The sequence below is a fragment of the Tenebrio molitor genome, chromosome 3 (genome assembly GCF_963966145.1).
Source record: "Tenebrio molitor chromosome 3, icTenMoli1.1, whole genome shotgun sequence".
In the NCBI taxonomy this organism is placed as follows: Eukaryota; Metazoa; Arthropoda; class Insecta; order Coleoptera; family Tenebrionidae; genus Tenebrio; species Tenebrio molitor.
The window spans coordinates 13,886,117-13,910,690 of NC_091048.1; the positions used below are offsets into that span (position 1 = coordinate 13,886,117).

The following is a 24,574-nucleotide window of genomic DNA, read 5'->3' on the forward strand; positions in this document are numbered from 1 at the left end:
TGATCCCAAACGGTACACGGGTCATAGCTTTCGAAGAACTTCTGCCACGCTTCTGGCCGATAGTGGTGGTAATATCACATGTATTAAGCGGCATGGAGGATGGAAATCCACCTCGGTTGCGGAGGGTTATATTGAAGACAGCTTAACCAACAAAATTCTGACTTCCAACAAAATTTCTGACTGTGAACCTTCTTCTTCTAACGAAAATGTCCACAACGAATTTAATGATGAATCTGGCAAAAACTTGATTTGTCAACCAACGGCGTCTAATTATGCAGAGAAAAATATTGAACTTAAAGTTGAACCATCATCCATGTTGTACACTAATACATCATCCACTTCTCCTGGTATAAATGTAGGTTCAAACTGTACTATTAATTTTTATTATAGTGTTAAAGAATAATAAAATTTCAAAATTTTAATTTGTAACAAAGTATTAATGCAGTGACCATGTTGCTAAGTAACTAATAAAAAACAGTGTGTGAAGTATAAAACAGAAAAGGTTAAGTTCGTGAAATCGGCATTTCACACACTGTTTTGTATGGTTTCTATGGTTTCGATCTTACTAACAATGCAAAAAAAATACACGTCAGAAAATGACCCACTTCAGGCACAGATAACTATGCGTGATTTTCAATTTTTTTAATCAATTATAGAAAAAAAAAATTTTTGAAATAAATTATACCGGTCGAAAGTAAATTTTTCGACAAATCAACTCTGTAAATTTTATAAATTTTTCTCAATTCTTAAGGGAAGGGTCATTTTGCCACCGGCGGTAAAAGATGAAGCAGCCTGTATACAGGGTGATCCAAATTTTTTTTAAAATGCTCTAGCAACTTTATTTCTTTTCCGATTTCAATAAGCGATATATCAAATGAAAAGGCGTTTAAGGGACTATGAACTGTTGTACAATTTTTATTTTTTAAAGAAGCAGTTTAAGTGGGGTGATATTTAACTTTCTTATTTTAAATTGTGACATGTTTTTCATTACTTATTTTTAAAGTCACTATTTTTCTAAACATTGCTGTATAAAAATATTATTTGTTTTTTGAAAAGTTTTGAAGAAATAAAAATGTTTAATAAATAAATAATTGAGACATTTTAATGAAAAAGCGAATAAAATCAAGTTGCTTTGTGAGACTGTCAGCTAGAGCTAATCGTGGGTAAAAATGAATACCTTTGAAGAAATGACCGACATGCTACATGTCAGATCTAAACTCCATTTGAGGTACGGAAACAGCGTGTCCTTGTCAAATTCTTTGCGTAACAAATGCTGTAGCTGACAGCAACTTGATTTTATTCGCTTTTTCATTAAAATGTCTCAATTATTATTTATTAAACATTTTTATTTTTTCAAAACTTTTCAAAAAACAAATAATATTTTTATACAGCAATGTTTAGAAAAATAGTGACTTTAAAAATAAGTAATGTCACAAAACATATGTCACAATTTAAAATAAGAAAGTTAAATATCACCCCACTTAAACTGCTTCTTTAAAAAGTAAATATTATATGGCAGTTCATAGTCCCTTAAACGCCTTTTCATTTGATATATGGCTTATTGAAATCGGACAAGAAATAAAGTTGCTAGAGCATTTAAAAAAAAAATTGGATCACCCTGTATATATAACACCATCACTAGAGGAAAAGAAATTTTTAAAAAGCAAAGTCTTAGTACGGTGGTATGGAGGAAACAGACACCATTAAATTACTGTAGTTTCAATTTGGTTGTAGGTCGTAAAATTTTATGGTACTTTAAGTTACGAGTAAAGATCTTGCGGGGCTTATAAATCCTAGTTTACCACTAGCAGGTAATATTTTAAGCAGGGTTGTATTGTACATTTGGTATATTTGCATTGTACGGCAAACGGCACGCGCCGCTTTCCAACCTTTTCAAACCCAACCATTGTGCCCGTTAATCGCTCATAATATCCAATAAAATTTTACGACCTACAACCAAATTGAAACTACAATATGTTCTTGGATGAAAGGGGTGCTACTATTGACGAAGATTTTAATAAGCAGCGTGACCTAATATCAATGCCTTTCGGTACTACCTAGTTAATAAATTAATCATGAATAAAGAAAACAATGAAAATATTTTTTTAATTTTCAACAATTTTTTCTCAGGTTTTTTTAAGTGTAAGGGGTTAAAATTTTTATACTGTCATATTGACAGTTAAAAGAGCTATCAAAATAATGACGAATAAATATGGGTTGCTATTTAAAAAAATAGATTATGACGTCATTACTTTGACAAGGAACACCCTGAAAAAAACATTTTACGTCAATAAACGTGAAATTAAAATTAAAGATCGACCTGTTTTTGTTCTTTTTTCAAAACTCAACAGTTTATGATTTATCGAATTGTTGCGTTACTTTTGCCCTTCACTGTGTACCGGGTGGGGCATCGTATACGCGCACGCGAGAAATCGCGACTTCTAATTAAATAACATTGTCGAAATTTTTCACACTTACCTGGCTATTGGTAAGGTACATTTCATAATTTTTTGATCATTTTTAACTTACAAACAAAGCCAAAAAAAAAAATAAAATGTAAATTTCAACTAAAAAGTCAAATTCTGATTTTTATACTGACCTACCCAGATTCACTTCCTATAATTATTTACGAAATCAGCGGAAAAAAACACTAATTAGATTTTGAATTAAACGCAATTTTACATTTCAACTTTCAAAATCATTTTTATTTATGATGTACTACAATGGCCGGCAAAAAAAATTAGCCATCATTTAAATGTCAGTGTCAAAAAAGCATTAATTACACATTTGGATTTTGACGTAACACAAAAGTGATGGCTAATTTTTTTTGCCGGCCATTGTACTTGTGCTGTCGTAAATTTAGGTGACAATGGAAACTGTCATTTTTATGGCAAAGCTGTAAGTAAGACAGTCAAAACGGCCTGCTACTGGTGAATAGCCCTTTTGTTGGCAAATTATAGCATTTGGGCCATAAATCACGTGTCTGGTTTGCGTTTAAATAAAAAGCGAATTATTTAGTTAACCAAGTCAAAATTTGTAATTGTGCCACCAGGGTTTGATGCGCTAGCAGATACAGACTCATTTAGTGTAAAAACTTTATAGGTAAATTAACAGTTAATTTCAGAAAACTAATGAAACTGTTACGGCCTTATTTATTAACAAAAAATTTTTTAAAAATTCTCAAATATACCTTATCAATAATTAGTTAGGTATATAAAATTTCGAAAATTTTATTTAATTAGAAGTCGCGATTTCTCGCGTGCGCGTATACGATGCCCCACCCGGTATATACTTTGTCCAGCGAGAGATTGGTAACTGTGTTATAGGTGCAAAATAGAAAAATGTAATTTAAGCGTTAAATTAAATATTTATGAAATCGGTTAAAAAATGTTTTTTTGGTCGACACTGTCAGAATTTGTGAAATTTCTCCCGTGTGAGCGGATTTTGATAAATGTCACAACTTGTTAAAACGAAACGTCAAGCCAATTTTAAAGATTTGAAGCGATTTGGAGCCTTTAAGGGTCTCGTCGAACAAAAAACCGTTGTATTCAACTCGTTCTTGTGTAAATTGGGCCTTTTTTGGCACTCGTGGGTCTTTAAAATGGCCCACTCGTGCCAAAAAAGGCCCAATTTACACACAATCTCGTCAAATAAACTACTATTTTTATTGGAAAATGTGTGTAAGCGCGTTTACGGCAGGTGTAGATATGCACGTTTTTTGTTTTTAAATTGATTTAAATGCATCGTAATTTTGGAGCGAAAACATAAGTAAAAAAATACCAGCGAAAAACGTGAAACATGCATATTTTAATGCGCGTGAGTACCTACTTCGTTTAAATATTTTTAAGCGCGTATAAATCAGTTCGTACCTGCAGCCGTTTTTTTGATAACATTTTTGTCCACGTTATTGTTGAAAATGGTCTCTACATTAACGTATAAAAAGTGTAACGTTTTAAATTGCGTAGTTTGTTAGGTACATAATTGAATGTTTCAATTCGAATTTATGTCGTGGTGCCTCCGCTGCCGGCAACGGCGCGGCGCCCCGCCCTAATAAGCTGTCAGCAACGGCGCCCGAAGGAGCTGCCGGCAAAGAATTTTTAGGTTTTGCCGCTGATTCCACTTTTATCTAATTTCCTAAAGATTTAAAAGTTTTATTGAAATACCACATTCTGGGCGAAGTTCTATCATTACAATACGGTGCGATTATTAACAATAATTATTTAGATAAGGGGCGGCTATGACTTTGACAGTCTCCGATTTTTCATATCGTTGCTATAGTTAAATTTTTACCCTTTTGAGGTGACGTCACGATTTCCTCCCTCGCTTTCTCTCTGTTGAAATGACAGAAACAGAAAAAAAAAAAATTATTTAATTTTAATTAAAAAAGAGTGTGTGCTTAAGACCACACGACAGAAGTGAAGACTTCTATGATGCTCGTTACTGATTTTAAGTAATATGTATACTCTATCCACTCATAGATTGCTTTACATAAATGTTACTAAAAATGTTCGCTGTACGCTACAACAAATGGATCCGGCGCGAAATTTAAAAAAATTGAAAAAGCAGGTTTACACGTGATGTTTTATTATTATTCTGCATGTTTGCACTTAGGAAAGACGAAAGAAAACTTCAGTATATTAGGTTTTATTAATACAGGGTATTTCACGAGTGATAATGTGCCCGACGAAATTAAAAATGCAACCCACAATACATTTTCGACTTTCTGAAAAAAGCTGGCTACTGAAATTAAAATATCCAGCTTTTTTCGGAAATGGCTAAACACAAACAAGAGATTTAATATTTAATGCATGAACAAAAATTACCTGTGTATCATTTTCGATGTTTGTAATGTCACTTAAAGTGTTCATTATGTACAGTTAATTTCAAAATTATAGAGTACACCTAATTTTCTACAGTGTAAAATGCACTTACATTTTTTGTCAATGATCAATGTCAATTTTGACAAACAAAATATCTAATCTAACGGAAAACGCGAAAGTGCTCATTCTTTCCAAATTAGAAGAAGGGTGGTCGATCCGGAGGGTAGCCCACTATTATAACATCGCCAAGAGCACCGTGCAGAGGATAAAACAGACACTATTATGATGTTCTAAAATATCAACGAGATTTTATGTTGTCAAACTTACCTAACCTATATAAAAAATATGACATTCAAATTTCAAAAAGGCATCTTTACATGTGAAAAAAACTGTAATAAATCGACTTCTTGATTTTTGAGGTGTACTCGATAATTTTGAAATTAACTGTAGATTCTTAAGGCACGCACTAACTTCACAAATTAAAAAAAATCAACAAAAAATCGCAACGGAACAGGTCAAAACAGCAATATGATCAAAATTAATAACTTTTAAAATCAGAGAAACGCAAAACAAGGCTCTAAAGATGAAAAATCGCAAATCTAAATGCTTAAACCACTTGACAGGACTGACAATTTCAAATGTCATATTTATTTTTCGCCTGGGTTTCATAACAACCAATGAGAATCAGTGGCGCGAATGTTTCAAGATATTACCAACACAATCTATGATACTTTGTTAATATTTTAATATTATGGTTTGGGGATTTTTTTTTATCTAAGGATATTTAAAAAACTGCATTCTATCAGTGGACGTAGTCTACCTATTCTATAAAAAATATTTTAAAGTTGACTCAAGTTGCAAAAAACCATTTGCATTTGCAACAGCATTTTTATGGCATTAGTCATTTGAAATTACTTTAAAACTGTACTTATATGGAAAATATTCAATCTAAACTATGATTTTCTGGCCTTTTTGTGCCTTTATTTGGTTTAAAAATATTGAAAAAATGCTGTTGCAAATGACAAGTGGTTTTTTGCAACTTGAGTCAACTATCATTATGGATGACTTGGAGGAATAAGGAGCAAGGCATAAATAATTAATATTATTTAAATCCAATGCTGTTTTTAAATAAACATAAAAAATCTGTATTTTTCAATACAAACTGCAAATATCGTCGCCTTAAAGTGTTAACCTGCTAAGTCCACTTTTATGTAAAAATGAGTTTTTATCATCAACATACAAATTGTATTAAACTCTTTGGATTCGTTAAACAGTTAAGTCCGATTTTGCCTCTGAAAACTGAAATATTGCATGATGTGTATACCAGCTAAGTCCGGCCGCCTTGTTTTACCGCGTAAAACAGCCAAGTCCTTGGCAACCATGCATTTTGCCTCGAAAATCTAGACGTCACAGGAACGCGCCGCGGGTTTGTGTGAAATACTGTCAGTTTTTACCATTCTTTGTGGTCATTTAACTGTTGTGTTAAAGGTAAGTCTACTTTTGGAATTATTGAATAATTGTTGTCAAGTTTAATTGTGAATTGTGCCAATAAATTAGGGTTAAAATCATGTTTATTTTCACAAAGGGACTTGTCAGTATTTCCGCTTTATTATTTTTGAATAACTGGAATATAGCAGCTTTTCACCAACTTACTGCCTATTTTAATAAAGTTTCTTGTCTAATTATTATTAATCCAGAAATTTGTGTAGTTGATGAGTTTCGCGAAATATTTTTGATTAATGATAAAAATTGAGCCTGTTTAGTACTTAGTCCTGAATTAAGGTTTTTAATTCCAGATGTCACGTGCTAAACGAATGTTAGAAATGGTAACCAAACCAACAAGAAACGCTCACAACTTTGAAGAAAATGAACAAGTGCATGTAACTGAATATAATAATTTTAACGAAAACATAAAATTGAATGCAGATGAAGCTGTTACGATAATTCAATCCACGGGGGAAGCAAACGAATCAAACAATAATCTTGAAGTTGTCCAAAACGTCGAAATAAATTTTGTAGACTTTCTGCCCACCCGTAGCGATTTTGACTTCCAAGATGTTCAAACACAGCATGTTCCATTATTAAATGATATCATAATAGAGCTTCCTTGTCAAGTGAACTACCCTGAAGGACAAGAACAATCCCAAATTTATCCTATAGAATCAACGATGTCAGAAATATCTGATGGTAGCGAAATCAATAAGAATTTGGTTCCATATTCGGACACGGATTCGATTTCATCTTCAGATGGATATCCAAAAAAAAGTAAAAAACGTAAAAAACGCTTCCAAGTTCAGGAGTCAACATGGTGTAGCGAGAAAAACAAAAAACTAAGAGAAAGTGGTAAACGTTATTGTGGTAGAACGAAACAAGATGGAAAATGGTGCTATGACAAGCCTAAAGAGCCGCGGGTTATGAAACCAAGATGCAAATGTAAATCAAAACAACGAGGTATTATGAAATGTTCTTTAATCAATGAACACGAAAGACAGCGTATTTTTAAGTCATTTTGGCAAATGTCATGGGGCGAAAAAAAAGTTGTTATTAATAATCAGGTTAAATCCGTACCAACTAAAAGGCACCGAAACCGAAAACAAGAAAACGAAACAAAAAGAGGACAATCCTTAGAATATTTTCTACGAGTACAAGAAGAATGTCTCAGGGTCTGCCGGACCATGTTCATTAATACTCTCGTGATTGGACGATGGACAATTCTTCACTGGAAGAGTTCTTTCGGGACACGTACTCCAAGTATACTACGCCAGTCAACTAGTGGAATGGAACCTTTCAAAGATCGTCACGAGTGCCTGTTCCAATTTTTAGATACTTTACCAGTTATGGAGTCACACTATTGTAGATCAACATCTCAAAAAAAATATCTTCTGGCTGAATGGCAATCCCGGCAGAGTGTTTACGAATTTTATGTCAAAGACTGGTGCAAAGCAAAAAAACAAGAGCCTCTTTCGATAGCATCGTTCTCTAAAGCTTTTGATGAAAAAAACTTTGCACTTTTCCGCCCTAAAAAAGATGAATGTGAGAAGTGTGTTAGCTATAGAATGGGGCAAGTTTTGGAAGATGAATTTAATAGGCACGTACAAAGGAAAATGGAGGCAAGGGAAGAAAAGGAAAAGGATAAAAAGGAGCGAAAATACGTTTTTACAGCAGACTTACAAGCTGTGTTAATGGCTCCAAAATCAAAAGTTTCCACACTATACTACAAAACAAAGCTTCAAGTACACAATCTGTGTTTCTACAACTTGGTGAATTCCAATGCTTATTGTTTTGTGTGGAATGAGTGTGAAGGAGGCCTTGGTGCTGAGGAATTTTCAAGTATTTGGATGTATTTTATTGAACAGAAGATATTACTCAACATGCCAGCAGATACTGATGAAAGGAGCACTATTATAATGTACACAGATGGTTGCGGGTACCAAAATCGAAACGCTCTTATGGCCAATGTGTTATTAAACGTAGCAGTTGCTCATAACATAGTAATAGAACAAAAATACCTTGAACCTGGCCACACACAGATGGAAGTCGACTCGGTTCACGCGACAATCGAACGAAATCTCAAAGATAAAATTATTAATCTACCAGCGGATTATGTACCTATATGTCAGAAGGCAAGAAAGAAACCTGCACCCTACCAAGTAAAATACTTGACGCATGATTTTTTTTTAAATTTTGACCCAATTCAGCGTTATAAAACAATCCGTCCAGGAAGAGGTAAAGGTGATTTGAAAGTCACAGACATTCGTGCTTTGAGGTACACACCTGAAGGTGAAATTTATTACAAAGCCAGCTTCGTTGATGAATGGAAAAGAATTCCTCAACGGAAAAACACCAAAATTAAGACACATTCTTGGGAACAACTGAAGCAGCTATACACAGAAAGACGTAAAATAACCGCTAAAAAATATGAAGACCTTCAAGCAATTAAGAAAACTTTGCCAGTAGACTACCACAAATTTTATGATGATCTTCCCCATGAATAGAAATGTAATCTTTCTTTTTTTCATACTTAACCTATCTAGAATATTAATAAAGTTACTTGGCGTATAAAATACCTAGGGCGTGTTTCATTGCACCAAAACTGCTAAGTCCAATATTAAACCAATTTAAAATATTGATAAACTGTTATCTCCAAAAAAATACTAAAAAATACAATTATAATCATAATTTTTATCATTTTTAGTACTAGAATTAATTTTATGCTGGTAATGCATAATTTAAAATAAATTTTATTAATTGTTGTCAACAATAATTGTTGCAAAATCGTTTTTTGCCTCTCCTGTAAAATTGGATAAAATGGACTAAGCAGGTTAACACTTTAAGGCGACGATATGTCCGCTTTTAGAGGTACACTCTAGCAAATTTGTGAGGTTAGGTTTGGATGTTTAAGTTTTATTTTCTTGACGATGACATTGAACACAACACAAGTTTTCATAGCAATACCAATACCCTGTATTATGATAATTTGTCCATTTTCCTCTTCAAATTTTGCTACACAAATTTTTCCAATAGATGAATTGTTGAAGTCATATAATTGAGAATTACGTATTAAATCCTACATCCATCTGTAAATTTACAATATTTGTCGTGTCTTTATTGTTTATATTATATAAAACTACACAGGGTATTTCACGAGTGATAATGAGCCTGACGGAATAATAAATTCAACCCACAATACATTTTCAAAAAAAGCCGGACATTTTAATTTCAGTAGCAAGTTTTTTTCGGAAATATAGTGTGGGTTGCATTTTAAATTACGTCAGGCTCATTATCACTCGTGAAATATCCTGTATATACAGGGTGACTGACGAAAAACCTTTGACGTTGTATCTTACTTATTCTTTATCCGATTTGAATAACTGACACATCAAATGAAATAGTTCTAAAAACACTTCATTATTATCCTATTCGATATATTTTTCGACATCTATTTTTTGACAGACGATAGCCAACTTTTTTTTTTCAAATTACACTCTATATATTTTTTTATTCGTTCTTATAAAAAATCTCCTTCTGAATATTCTTACATTAAAAGAAAAAACAAAAAATGTATTTTAAATGAAAAAAATTTAAAATCAAAAATCAAGTAATCAAATTTGTAAACAATACAAAATCTATTATAGTTGCTCAAAATTTCCTCAATGCTCTTGCAGACACTGTCGATACCTTCTAGAAATGCCCACCTTTGCATTCAGTAAAAAATTTCGGGGTTTTCCCTGACCATACTCCCACTATCTTTTTTCTTAACTTTTTTTGGGTACCTGATGGGGTCAAATAAACATTGTCTCGAAAGTTTCGAATGAATATAAAGAAATCCAATGGATTCAAATGTGGGGATCTAGCGGGCCATCGAATAGCTCCATGAGCACCCATTCGTCGTTCACCAAAATGATTTAAATGATTTAAAAATACAAAATCCATGCGTGCATTATGTGGCATGGCGCCTTCCTCATGGACATACACCGCTGCTTCCATTTCCAAATTTAAATTGAAACAGGTATAATCGTGTCAAAAATAAATTACTTCCTGATTTTAGGTTGCTATAAAATTGGTTAGATTGGAGGCTATGTGGTTTCTGGTGACAAACAAAAGATGTCGTAACCGTAAGGCAGCGAACATAGGCAGCGAATTCCTGTAACAGTTGCATATGGCTCTATTTCTCGCTATTTTAGATGTTTTTTCGTTTCACAATCAATTTTGGTTTCTGGCGGCATATTTATTTGGACTTAATCTCTCAATTCATAGTAACCAACCTTAGGCATTCAAATTTACTTTTGAAAATTCTAGTTACACAGCATGAAAAACGTTATTTCCATAAAAGTTCGAATTCTAGGGAGTAATTTATTTTTATACAGGTGATTCACGTAGCCCGTTCGTTAGAAACTTTCAGATTTCCCAAAATCGTATTAATACGGAAATTGGTAGCCGACTATAGTCGACTGCTCCAAGTTCAAAAAGGATATTTTCAAAATGGCGAAACTTCCCGAAATACCAGAAATGGACGCCATCTTTGTTTTTTTTTAATGGAAATGCCCCATTTTCATTTTATATTTGGATTCTATCTTGAATTTTGAGTTTAGAACGTCCTTCTGTTACCATTTACCTGTCACCGTTTTGACCTATAATTTATCGTAAATAACTATACGAGTATGTTCTTTCTTAAATCATATACAGGCTGATTCACGTAGCCCGTTCATTAGAAACTTTTTGATTTCCCAAAATCATATTAATATAAAAATTGGTGGTTGACTATAATCGACTACTCCAAGTGCAAATGCAAAGTGCAATCTTCAAAATGGTGGCACTTCCGGAAATACCGGAAATCGATGCCATCTTTGTTTTTTTAAATAGAAAGGCCACATTTTGACTTCACATTTCGATACTACGTTAACTTTTGAGTTTGAGTCTTTTTGTCAATACTTACAATACAATCTGTTATCGTTTTTGACCTATGTCATCTTTTTTGCAAAAAAGGTGAGGTTGCAGGGCTTCATTAAAAAATTTATAATTCCTGAACCATCAGAAATAAATAATTTATTTTTACTTTACTGACAAAGATTTGGCCGCTTTTTTGCGCTATCAACGACATTTTTTATGTTTCAAACGCCTACTGCAATTTTTTTAAATTGATAATCAAAAAATGTTGAAAACTCCATTTTTTTAAATGGCAACTACCATTTCTGATACTATATATAAATGTAAAATTAAATTTTAAGGCAATTTTTATTAACATTATGTATGCCTATTTGCAGCCGTTTAGGCGTAATTTCAATTTTATAAATAAAATATTTTTTTTATAAGCAATTGTTTTGTTTGAAATTTTATTCAAAAATAGCAACAAATATTAGATAACAACAAAACAATAAAAAATAAGCAAATTAACAAAAAATATTTTAATGTACGGTCGATGGACAAATAAAACTGGGACACTTAAAATTTAATCTGTGTAAATCAGACCATTCAATTGTCAATATATTTGTCAGTGTCTATATAATATGTCATACCAAAGTTAACCTATTTGTGACAAAGCCGTAATTAAACGATGCAAATTTGTAAATTTTGACTTATGTGATTGTCATTTTTGTCCCAGTTTTATTTGTCCACCGACTGTACATATATTATAATTCAGAATAAGTGGCATCGCGGTAGGCGTTGGAAATTCAAATTTACGTTGGCAGCAAAACCCTTGCTAATAATACCCTAGTTTCGATGCTCTTGGTAACCTTCGCTTTTAATTTGGCCTTGATATTATCATTGGAATCGTTTTGTGTTTATTTTCTTGTTATAAGTATTTGGAATTTTCTTGTTTCATTTATGAAAAGTGTATTATTTGTCTGGGGGTTATCTCTGCTATGGGTGAAAACCATGTCAAAATTATGTAACGCATAACCTCAGAATAAAGTAATGACGGTTTCACATGTTTACTAAATTTTTTGACATAACATAAAGCTCACTTTAGAGAATCAACGCCTACCGCGATGCCACTTATTCTGAATTATACTATAAATGATTTCATTGAAAATATTTTTTTGTTAATTTGCTTATTTTTTATTATTTCGTTGTTATCTACTGTTTATTGCATGTGATTTTTGAATAAAAATTCAAATAAAACAATTGTTTCATATTTTACTCAAAAAATCGAAATTACGCCAAAACGGCTGGGGATAGGCATACACAATGTTAATAAAAGTAGGCTTTGAATTAAATTTTACATTTAAATCTAGTGTCACAAATGGTGGTTGCCCTTTAAAAAAATGAGGTTTTTGACATTTTTTGATTAGCAATTTTGAAAAATTTCAGTAGGCGTATGAAACATAAAAAAAAAATCACTAATGGCGGAAAAGATCGGCCAGGTATTTAGGAATTCAACTAAAAAAAATCTATTATTTATTTCAGATGGTTCAAGAGTTATAAATTTGTTAATGAAGCCCTGCAACCTGGCTTTTTTGCAAAAAAGATGACATAGGTCAAAAACGATGATAGATAAGTATTGACAAAAAGATGTACTAAACGCAAAATTTAACGTAGAATCGAAATGTGAAGTCAAAATGAGGCCTTTCCATTAAAAAAAATAAAGATGGCGTCGATTTCCGGCATTTCCTGAAGTGCCACCATTTTGAAAATATTTCATTTGAACTTGGAGTAGTCGATTATAGTTAACTACCAATTTTCATTTTAATATGATTTGGGGAAATCAGAAAGTTTCTAATGAACGGGCTACGTGAATCAGCCTGTATATATTATATTTTTTTCGTAAAAAAGCGGGGTTGCAGGGCTTCATTAAAAAATTTATAACTCCTGAACCATCGGAAATAAATAATTTTTTTTTTTCCAGAATTCCCAAAGATTTGGCCGATTTTCTGTGCTATTAGCGACATTTTTTTTACGTTACGCAAAAAATGTCGAAATAGTTATTTTTATATTAAGTGCGCGAAGAGAGTGTTTTTTGTGCATGAAAAGGTCTTTTACGCCGAGACGAAGGTCGAGGCAGTATAAGCCTTTGAATGCACAAAAACATCTTCGCGCACGAAATATAAACAATATTTTTTCTATAATTGATTCAAAAAATTGAAATTAAAAATTCAAATTTTTGAAGGAACTCTGAAGTTTCAATGCAGTGACCATGTTGCTAGGTAACTAATAAAAAACAATGCGTGAAATGAAAAACAGAAATAGTCGTATGCGTGAAATTGCATTTCACACACTGTTTTGTATGGTTTCTATGGTTTCGATCTTACTAACAATGCAAAAAAAAAATACACGTCAGAAAATGACCCACTTCAGGCACAGATAACTATGCGTGAATTTCAATTTTTTGAATCAATTATAGAAAAACTTAATTTTTTTAAGTGCAAACTATCATTTCTGACACTAGATATAAATGTAAAATTTCATTTTAAGGCCACTTTTGTTAACATTATGTATGCATATTTTCAACTGTTTTTTCAATTTTTTGAATAAAATATTCTTTTTTATCAAACAATTGTTTTATTTGAATTTTCATTCAAAAATTGCATTGCAATAAATAGTAGATAACAACAAAATAATAAAAAATAAACAAATTAAAAAATATTTTAATGCATCGTTTTCATTGAAAATATTTTTTTGTTAATTTGCTTTTTTTTTAATTATTACGTTATCTACTGTTTATTGCATCCGATTTTTGAATTTAAAAATTCAAATAAAACAATTGCTTGATAAAAAAACAGATTATGTATTTTATTCAAAAAATCGAAATTACGCCAAAACAGCTGGGAATGGGCATACACAATGTATATAAAAGTAGCCTTAAAATTAAATTTTCATTTAAAAAAAATGAAGTTTTCGGCAATTTTTGATTACCAATTTTGAAAAATTGCAGTAGGCGTGTGAAACATAAAAAACTTTTACTAATGGCGGAAAAGATCGGCCAGGCGTTTAGGAATTCAATTAAAAAAAATCAATTATTTTTTTTTCCAATGGTTCAGGAGTTATACAGTGTGTCTCCTGATAGGAGAAACGACTCGTGTAAAAGATAAAAAATGCTCAATTTAAATTTTCATTTTTTGGGGTTTAGTCCTGCTTGGTTAAAGACTAATTTTTAACATAATTTTAGTTTTGAAAAGTCAAGTATGCCTTGGAAATTTTCAAAAAACCTATTTTTCTGTGGAGTAAAGGGCCTTCTATGTGACAAATACAACAAAAAGTTATGAAGAAAAGTTGTTTAGAATCAACATCTAGGCCTCTAGACAAAATTTCAAAATCATCGGCCAACTATGATTTTTCATTTAATCTTAAGGTTTTAACTAACTTTTATTTATTTATAATTTATTAGTGCTCAGCCAGTAACTTGTAGTAACAAGTAATCTAAGTTTTTTTTACTCATAATAAAAGGACTGTTAAACATAAAATTGTTTGATTTGTGAAATAAACATTAAAAAAAGGAAAAATCATCGGAATTTTATGATCAACGTCAAAAGTGACATTGCCAATTTATTGAAAATTTTTAATGAAAACAGTAAAACCATATGTATGTATGAGCAAAGAATAATGATTGATGATATTTATGACATCAATGCTTATAATAGCGATGAAGAGCCACGGAGGCCAAAAACTATACGTTTCAGGCCCAATCTTGTTAGAAGAAACAGAAGAAGCTATTTTCTATCGAACTAACCGATGAGTGTTGTGGAGTAGTCTGTATCAAATTCAGGTGTTACCAGCAAATTTTTTATTACAGAAATGATTGTCTATCACCTCAAAATCAGTTGCTTTTTAGTCTGCGATTTTGTGCAACAGGACTTTTGTGGTGTACACAAGTAGAGCTCTAGCGGCGTTGCGTCCAAATTATATTAAAATCCCCCAAAACCGAAATGAAATTAACGAATGTAAACAAAAGTTTTTTAACATAGCAAGATTTCCTAATTGTATTGGGGCCATAGACTGTAGCCATGATAAAATACAATCAGTAGGTGAAGAAAACGCGGAAATTACGATGAACCAAAATTACAAATTTAAAATTTTCACAAATCACAAACCACCAAGTTGTCAAATTTGACAGAAAAGTTAATACCAACATAACAAACTTTCAATTAATTCAATTAATTTTTAATTAGTTAATCATAATTGAATTTTGGTTTGAAAAACACTATCCATGAATAATGTGAAATTAATCAAGAAGTAATGATTAGCTAATCAAAATGTTAATCATTGATTGAAAAACCGCCCCTAGGAGTATCGTGTTAATTATGGCTAAACAGTCAAAATAATGTATTGAATAAATTATTTACATTTTACATATTCGTACTTTCAACTTAACTAAGAGTAATAACTAATAAAAGGTAACTGTAAACTAGATTAGAAAATAGTATATTATGTTATGAGGAGCAAAAATGAAGTTTTATGTGCTGCGGCTGGTAGATTGGCTGCCGAACGCAGTGAGGCAGACAAACCAGCCAAAGCACATAAAACCATTTTTGCTCCGAATAACATATACTATTTTTTCTTCAAACCTTCATAACAAATTATTTAAGACATGTTAAGAAACCAGGTAGGAATTTCAAATGATTTAGCTAGTTTACTTTACTGCCGCTCATCAGCGGAGATAATAACTTCATAGACGCCCTCAGCGGAGATAATAACTTTATCTGCCGCTCTCAGCGGAGATAATAACTTTATCTGCCGCTCGTCAGCTCGTTAGATGCCATGACAATGAAGTGACACTTTAGCATTATCAATGCAGCAGGATAATGTCATAATTTACGGACGTTTGAAGAAAAAATATTTTATAATAGTATGTATATTCTGTAACGAGGTTAGAATGAAAATTGGATCTACGAGTGGAAGATTCAGAACGCGAGCGTGAGGAACCACAAGTAGATCGAATTTTCATTCTAACCAAGTAACAGACTGTATTTTCTCCACGGCCATGTAAATAATTCTCCACGACCAGAAAGTATGAATCAAAAACAATTAAATCTGAACAATTTTTGTTTATTTCAATTAAAACTTGTCACAAAAGAATTAGGACGTCGCATTGACATCTGACACCGACAGTTTTGAAATCTATGGCAATCTATGTATTTCGTTGAACATAATTATGGAATGTTCATTGAGTTACTTGTTATGGAATGAAAATACATGCAAAACACATAAGAAGCAAGTGTTTCAGAATAAATATTCCAATTCCAAGAGTGAGAATTTTTACTTTCTGTTATTAAAAATGATTTCGGAATTATTACATTCACTAACGGTCGTGGAGAAAAAATGTTCTATGTGCCTTCCCTTGGCATTTATACACAAATGAGTACGCCGGTACCAATTTTCATAAACAGAACTCAGCATTTTTGGGTTATTACGAATCTGGTTCGCAGCGTCTGCTATGCGTTCCCGGAGTTGGTCTTCTGTATTTATTTCAACTTCGTATACCAAATCTTTCGTGTGGCCTCAAAAATTTAAATCCAAAGGGGTTAAATCGAGGGATCGGGGACGCCATCGTATTGGAACCAGTCAGAATTAGTCTCACATAAACGCAGATGTAGCTCCACAAAAGTAGTATAGTCAGTCGCCTTGCCGCTTTGAATTGCCACGTGCTTCGCCATAGAGTAAATGCAAATCGGCGTATTCTTGTTTTGTGAACTTCATAACTTTTTTTCGGCCTCTTTCTAGAAACACTGATTTTTCATTCGTCTAAATCGTCTGGAAACTAACATTTCCCTGCCTAGGCAAGAAAATCGACACAGGAATTTTTAATGGAAGATTTTAGGTTGGCAGCACAAAATGTCAGTGTCATGTGGCATTTTTGTACAATTTTTTAAGTGTAAAATATTGATGTCGGGCAAATTTGTATCCTTTATCGCAAGCTATACATTGTGTATAGCAGTAGGGGCCGAGGGGGGTATCAAGCGATGGGTTAGGAATAACAGAAACGACGACGACGATTTTGAATATTTGAGGAATTGGTTGATTTTTGTCGTGATAGTCGCTTCTTGAATCCTTTATGTTGCCAATGGAAGAAAAATAAATTCCCTATCTGATAATTTTTTAACAAAAATGATTATACAGAGTGATCAACAAGAATCCAAATCAGAGCAAGCGTTGCAAATTATAGGTCACGTCGTAGCAAAATCATATGCACATAAGTGGTCAAAACATGGGCGTAGACAATTTATGGTCTCAAACGCTACTTAATGAAAAATGATACTTTATGAATTTTAGACGTTGGAATTATAATTGTGCATTTTATTATTATTATAAGATAAGGGAAACAATTTATAAGATTAACAAGAGCAACATTTTACATTTGTAAGAGTAAGTAAATTATCATCTTTATTGCCAAACGCGACGCTACTGGTACGGAGATGCTTCGTTGAAATGTCACATTTCAAAATTCAAGGTTGTTGTTGACAATTTAAGTGATTTAACCTAGAAAACAAATCTTCGATTTCGGCAAAGTTTACAGACGTTTATTGAAGTTGTAAGCAATAATTATCTCAGAATAAGTTGTAAAATGGGTTTTACCATTAAAGAGAAGGCATTTTTATTACATTATTTTCGAAAGAGGGTGAAACAAGAAAATGAAGACTGGCCTTACTTTGTACCCCCTTACACCGAAGAATTTTAAGCCAGATGTCCGAACCTGATGGTATTGGTTATCAACAAGTTTATCAATGTCTTAAAATTATAGTGCCTAATTTTAGCAAATCATAACCCAACCCATCATTAAGAAGAAGTCAGGTCAGTCCTTAGTGCAAATTTTAGAAATGGTGCAAAATGTTCAACAAATTATCAAGGAACATCCCTCAACTTCCATAAGGCGTTTAAGACAAGACAACAAGTTAAATTGTGTTATGGCACTTATCAGAAATTTTTTAAGAAGGATATTAATTTGTTTCCCTTTGTGTGTTGCAAGAAATAAAACCTACACATTACCCTAAACAAATTGACAGCTTTATAAGGGTTTTTGAAATTATGAGAGGCGAGTTTGGTTCTGTCTGGACCACAATGGAGAACATTTTGAGCAGTTTTTGTGAAAACTTATTTTTTGACCTTGGAGTAATTTAAATGTTTTAAACACTGCTAGAAAAGATACGAGTAAGTTCTCAATTACCCAAAAATTAGTGAATAATAACTTTTACACTTTTCTTACAGGAAACAACAAAACAAAGAATTGTGAAAAATAATTATTTTTAAAATTTTGTAACTCAAGATTGTGCCTTATGAAGGAATTTTGTGTAACTGTGTGTTTTTTCCTTAATCAATAATAAATAATAATTAATTATAACTTGCTTTTAAATCTATTATTCATGAATTACAAAAAATTTATAAAGGCAATTAATGATAGATTTTTGAGAGGTAGGCAACCAACAAAACGAGTGTCCACAGCAAGTAAATAAAAGCGGCTGATCCATGATAGAAATACGTTTCGATAAAACAAAAGATGAGGTAGCACTCTTGATTTGGTTTCTTGTTGATCACTCTGTATTTTGCTTTAAATAAATTGTCGGCCGAAAAAATGTTGTGTATTATACGGCTAGAAAATGTTTTGCAAGTGCTCGCACTTGTGGGCCTCGGCTGGCGCCTCTGCCCCACAAACCGTGCTTGCACTTGCAAAATGGCATTTTCTAGTCTTGTGATACAAATAACTATTGTAGAATTACCAAATTTCAAATTAAACTGGACAAATGTCATAGGTGTTTCAGGTACCCTTACTAAAGACGGTGCACACGAGTTCCCGTCAGCATAATAATTTATACCTGGGCTTCGACGAAGGCCCTTTAATCCTGCACACGAATTCCCGTAAAGGTAAAAATGTACCCCAATAGTTATTTGGATCACAAGTCCAGAAAATGATATTTTGCGAGTGTGAGTGATATTGCGTAGCCGAGGCGGTTTAGCCGAGGCGAAGCAACACGAGCACTCGCAAAACATTTTCTGGACGTGTAATCCACAAAATTTTTCATGCCGACAAATTTAAATCATTTTTAAAAAGTAAAAAATTTGTTTCACAAGTGGAATCGAACCCGCGACCCACGCGTCCCTGTGCCGAAACGGAGTCCGTTCAATGCTTCCTACCCATTCTCTAGTCAAGGTCACTTTAAGGCTAGGGCCACACTACAGACTTTTCATCGGCCGACAGTTTAGTTGGTTGCTTAATAAGTATGAGGACTTATGTGCGTGCGCACACTAAAGCAATTGTAGTCGGCCGACAGATTGATCGAAAACAGTTTAGTTTACCTGGTGGGCGCGGAAGCTACCCAATAGGACTAAATTATCGGCCGATTATTTAGTCTGTAGTGTGGCCCTAGCCTTATAAGTAACTAGGCCGGGAATTTTACGTTCCCGGCGGATTTTGAATCATGCAAAACCGTCGATAACGGCCGGCGGCATGAAAATTCTATTAGGCATTCAGGATCTTTTTGGGACCGAGTTGGCTATGATTTTTTCTTTTCATGTTGGACTAACTGACTCAGTGATGCAACGGATGCAATTTTTTTTCTGTCAGTGTCTGTTCGACATTTTCTTGCCACCGCATTGCCAGATTTATTATTTTAATATTCGTAAGAAACCAAATGATTTATTAAGTGTGTAAAAATAATTTAAATTTCCGTTAAAGGAATAATCAAAATTGCCAAAATAATTTTATTACGATAAAAATTTTCGATTAAACGATTTAATTTAATTTAAAAAGGACAGACCAGATTTAAGAGATCCGGCAACAATGTACCTATCCAGAAAGTATAATCTTAAACCGAAAACAACCTAACCTAACACAAAAAGTGTCAATTTCCTTTAGGGAATTTAGTTATCACCGAAGTACTGCCAACAAAATCACTAGATGGTCATAGCCAACTCGGTCCCAAAAAGATCGTGAATGCCTAATAGACTCGAATTCCCGTCAGAAAAAAATCTCCGTTATTGAAAATACTATTACGAAAGTAAAATTGTATGATGAATCTTTTATGTTTTGAACTAAAAACCATTTTGCGTTAAAATTTGATTCATAGTGATAGTTGTTTGACGCTTATTAGCTGAGTTAGCAAATATAAAAAAAATCTGACACTGTCAAAGTCACAGCCGCCTCTTATCTACGTAATTGTTGATCACACGGTTTTTTGTAACTTTCTAAAATTTTAAACTTTTTTTTTTGGTCCACGTAATGGTAAACAACAATGATACTTGGCCCTTTTACTCTTGACGGGAACTCGAGTTATGGATTATATGAGTTGATAATTACCTGACGGGAATTCTTGTATTACTTTATGACAAGAAATAAGTCAGACGGTAATTCGAGTGCGCCCGCTAAAGAAATTGCAGCCAAGCAACCAGAATTACGTTTTTCTACAACCGTCAAAAAAACGTGACATTTTTGCATCGTTATCGAGTTGCAAAGTATGCCATTTTTTGATAGATCAAAAATAGTTGTCAAAAAGTTTCCTTGGATGCTTTAAAAATTTTTTTTGTTCGACACTGTCAGAATTTGAGAATTTTCTCCTGTGTGAACGGATTTTGATGAATTTGACAACTTGTCAAAACGAAACGTCAAACTAATTTTAAAGATTTTCAGCCATTTGGAGACTTTGGGGGGGCTCGTCGAACAAAAAAACGTTGTATTCAACTCGTTCTTGTGTAATTTGCGCTTTTTTGGCACTCGTGGACCTTTAAAACTCTCGTTTCACTCGAGTTTTAAACTGGCCCACTCATGCCAAAAAAAGCCCAAATTACACACGAACTCGTTAAATAAATAACTATTTTCACTGTTTTTACGGTGAAAATAGTATATTATATACCAAGGTGGAGAAGTTCATGATTATAGCCAGAGCGCCAAGATTACAGCCCGAGGCGTGCCGAGGGTTGTAAGGCGCGAAGGCTATAAGGGACTTCTCCACCGTGGTTTATATACTATTTTTTTCACTACTAGATACGTTAAAACCCTTTCCGATAATAATTATTAATCAAATTATTTTGTCGGATGCGACGGGTCCGAGTTGTCATTTCTTGACAGTTGGTATGAAAATCGTCTACGTTAACCAATGAAATAGACGACAATCTTTCGTTGCTAAGTGACGGCTGTTCCATTATTCACCACTGGTTAATAATGAAAAATTATTTACCTGTCACTGGGCCAACGTAGAAAAACGAAACTTCTCAGTGTTCTATGACAACCGATAACGCTAGACTTTATTACTAGTAGTGAAAAAAAAAAATTAAAACACCCAAGGAAAATTTTACAAAAATTCGTAACCAAGTAACCAGCGCAAGCAGGCAACTTGAATGTCTGATCGTTTTGTAGTAAGTGTCAGTTTTAGTAGCAAAAGTTTAAAAAGCGGTTGTAGAAAAAATAGTGTTTGTATTTCGTGCGCAAGATGATTGTTTTGTTGGCGCATTCGAATGAGTTTGAAGTCTCGACCTAACGGTCTCGACCAAAAACTCATTCTCATGCGCCAACAAAAAACAATCATTTTGCGCACTTAATACAAAAATAACTATTTTACACCCGATTAACTCATTAGCGTACAGCAAATTAAAATAGTAACGCCTGCTGCACGAACGCCAATGAATACAGCCTGATTTAATCTAACGAAAAATACGGAAATTTTCCCAAGCTATCGTTCATTTTTGGATGGCCGCGATTGTACAGTGGCGGCCATTAATTTGGAAACACCAAGATTTTTCTATTGTAAATTGTTTGTCACTTTGACAATGTTATTGACATATCAATTTCGGCTGCGACAGTCTGTTGAATGCGCTCAACGATGACATGGGTGACATGACTTCATGACATAACGCTTACACTATCAGATATTAGAAATACATATCCAGTAAACTAGATTAGGCCGATGTTTCCAAATTAATGGCCGCCACTGTACCTAACAAAGTTTTTAAGTATTTTGTCATCAGACGCATGTTAAAGAAAAAAAGAATCTAATATTTGGCGGTTTTTATTTGCAATGAACGTTCTTCATTTATTAACAAATAACTTGATCGTAGTTAAAAAAACGATACCACATAACTCCTAAGAGCCATTTTATAGAAAGACTAGCTGACCCGGCGAATTTCGTACCGCCTCAGAATCAATAAATGTTGTGTTAACTTATTAGGTGAATTAAATTAAGTTTTTTTATTAAGATAAAATGAATAATTAAAATGAATTGAAATTTAATGATTTAATGCATACACAAATTTAATACAGTTGGTTGCAAAAAAAAAATGGGAAACGAAAATTTTTCTAATGTAAATTTGGTTTTGTCCATTTGTCAATTAATTGTCTACTCGACAATACCTATCAAATAATTTGTAAAAATGTCTGAATTTTGACTCTAATTCTAATCTATCTCTCGTAAGAAAGTTTCACACTATGAAAAATTTGTAAAAATGTGTCAATTTTATTCTGACAGTTCCCGTTTTTTTTTGCAACCAACTGTACCTTAATTTAATGCTAAGCACTACGCCCTCCGACGGAGATTATTCACTCGTATTCAAGTCACGTGATGTGCAATTTCTGCACGGATGTTGGCCTTGTAGGGTCCTTTGATAGTTGATATAAACGCGAGATTTCAAAAAAACCCATAAACAAAATCTCAAGGAGCCAAATCTGGCGAGCGAGTTCTCTACTACAAATTGCCCCTTATTGAAGTGAAACTCCAGTTCTTCATCTTGTCGCACTCCCGATTTGTCTGAACGTAGTGACCCATGTAATAATTGATTTCTGGTTCGGGACACGACCCAACATTGAAGCGATTTCGGAGAGGTTGCGATCACAGAAAATCAGTTTGAAAAGTAGACCTCGACGGCAAACGCAGGGTCTCCATCTCAACTCTTCCAACCATGGAGGTAGTATTAACAGGAGGGAGCATTCCCTATACCTATACCGTCAATGCTTTAGATGCGTTATCAGTCCGCTACTCTCTGGTACCACTTTATGACTCTTCTAAAACTACGCGCAAGCGTTAGTGACACTGCTGGCCCTCTGCTGGGATCTTTCCACATGGTGCGCTCAGCATTTAGTACCACTTTATGGCAGTGCGCATTTACGCGGCATTTCCGCTTTTTTCAAATAGTGCTCCCTCCTGACAACGCATGATGGCAGCTGACAGAGATAGGGAACAAATCTTTAAAACCACGGGACCACGGCTTCCGAATGAGACCACTCCCGCCCCATTACAGTCTGAATGGCGCGCATTTCAAAACAGGACGTTATGTTGTCGCACCCTGTACAATGCAAAAATAGGCAAGAGTAATACGTGTTGATCACCATTGATCACACTTGGTGTCAAAACTCAGCTGACGTTAAATCTCAATTAAGTTCAAATTGTCAATGCGCGCACAATGACAGATGACATAACCTTACAAAATGAATTTTCTTCATAATTTTTTTCCGTTAGTTATTCGATGTTTTAATAGTTATTCTGCTAATCGGTGCGGAGACAAATCCAACAATGTGTAACACAATAAAAATCATTGGTGTGAGCTCGTGACACATGTCGAGTACTTTTGAGGTTATATGAAATCACTGAATTAACTGAACGATCAAGTTATCGACCGGGGTTGAAAATTATTGAATTACTAATATCGCTATTAAAAAATAGGGGTTGATGGTAGAAGGGTGAAAATTAAGGGTTGTATGTATTTTTTAATGCCACATCATAAAAGAATAAAAATAATCAATTTTGTCCAAAAAAAAAAAAAATTGGGGTGGACCACCCTTATCACTTAGGGGTATAAAAAATAGATAACAACCTATTCTCAGACCTACTGAATATACATATAAAATTTCATCAAAATCGGTCAAGCCGTTTCGGAGGAGTATGATAACTAAAACTGTGACACGAGAATTTTATATATTATATAATTAATTAGATATTTAATTGGAATTAAATTTTAGTGGGCGATTGACCCATGAATCCGAAACTTCGATTGGTTCAAACTGATCACGTGTTCAGTTAATCTCGCATTTGATTACGGTTAACTTAATTTCGCTTCTGTAAACTGGCCTCTAACATAATAAATTTATATGTATTAAACCGTTGTATCAGTCTGGTAAACATGTCATCAAGAAACGTCTTTGTATTTTCATTTCACTGTATACATAGATCAGTATGTTCAAATTTTTTTTGTATCATACAGTACAATACTGACGCAATAAAGTAAAATTAAGGCGTTATAATCACATTTTAATTGGACAAAGTGGGAATCTTAAATGAATATGAAGTCAATAATTGTAAGATCATCTTTAACAATTGATTTTCGTACGGAATTATCAA

The 24,574-nt window shown here is 33.3% G+C and overlaps 2 protein-coding genes across 4 annotated transcripts in view; both read left to right on the top strand.

The window, feature by feature from the left end:
- The window catches only part of mino (glycerol-3-phosphate acyltransferase mino), a 59,328-nt gene that overhangs the window by 28,604 nt on the left and 6,150 nt on the right, over nucleotides 1-24,574 (top strand). Inside the window, exon 1 of one of the 3 annotated variants that reach the window (XM_069042581.1) lies at nucleotides 19,032-19,115. The exons of the other annotated variants lie outside the window; for them this stretch is intronic. The gene's annotated coding sequence lies outside the window, so the exon portion shown is untranslated. Of the gene's footprint in view, nucleotides 1-19,031; nucleotides 19,116-24,574 lie in introns of those variants that run through there. 3 annotated transcript variants of the gene reach the window in all.
- LOC138126482 (uncharacterized) lies at nucleotides 6,191-8,890 on the top strand. Its single transcript, XM_069042236.1, has 2 exons — nucleotides 6,191-6,308; nucleotides 6,617-8,890. Exon 2 carries the CDS (start codon nucleotides 6,617-6,619, stop codon nucleotides 8,813-8,815), a length of 2,199 nt encoding a protein of 732 aa, XP_068898337.1. The 5' UTR covers nucleotides 6,191-6,308; the 3' UTR covers nucleotides 8,816-8,890.

Excerpts from the sequence above, each read along its gene's own strand:
- LOC138126482 (XM_069042236.1), top strand. The coding sequence starts at position 6,617 with ATGTCACGTGCTAAACGAATGTTAGAAATGGTAACCAAACCAACAAGA.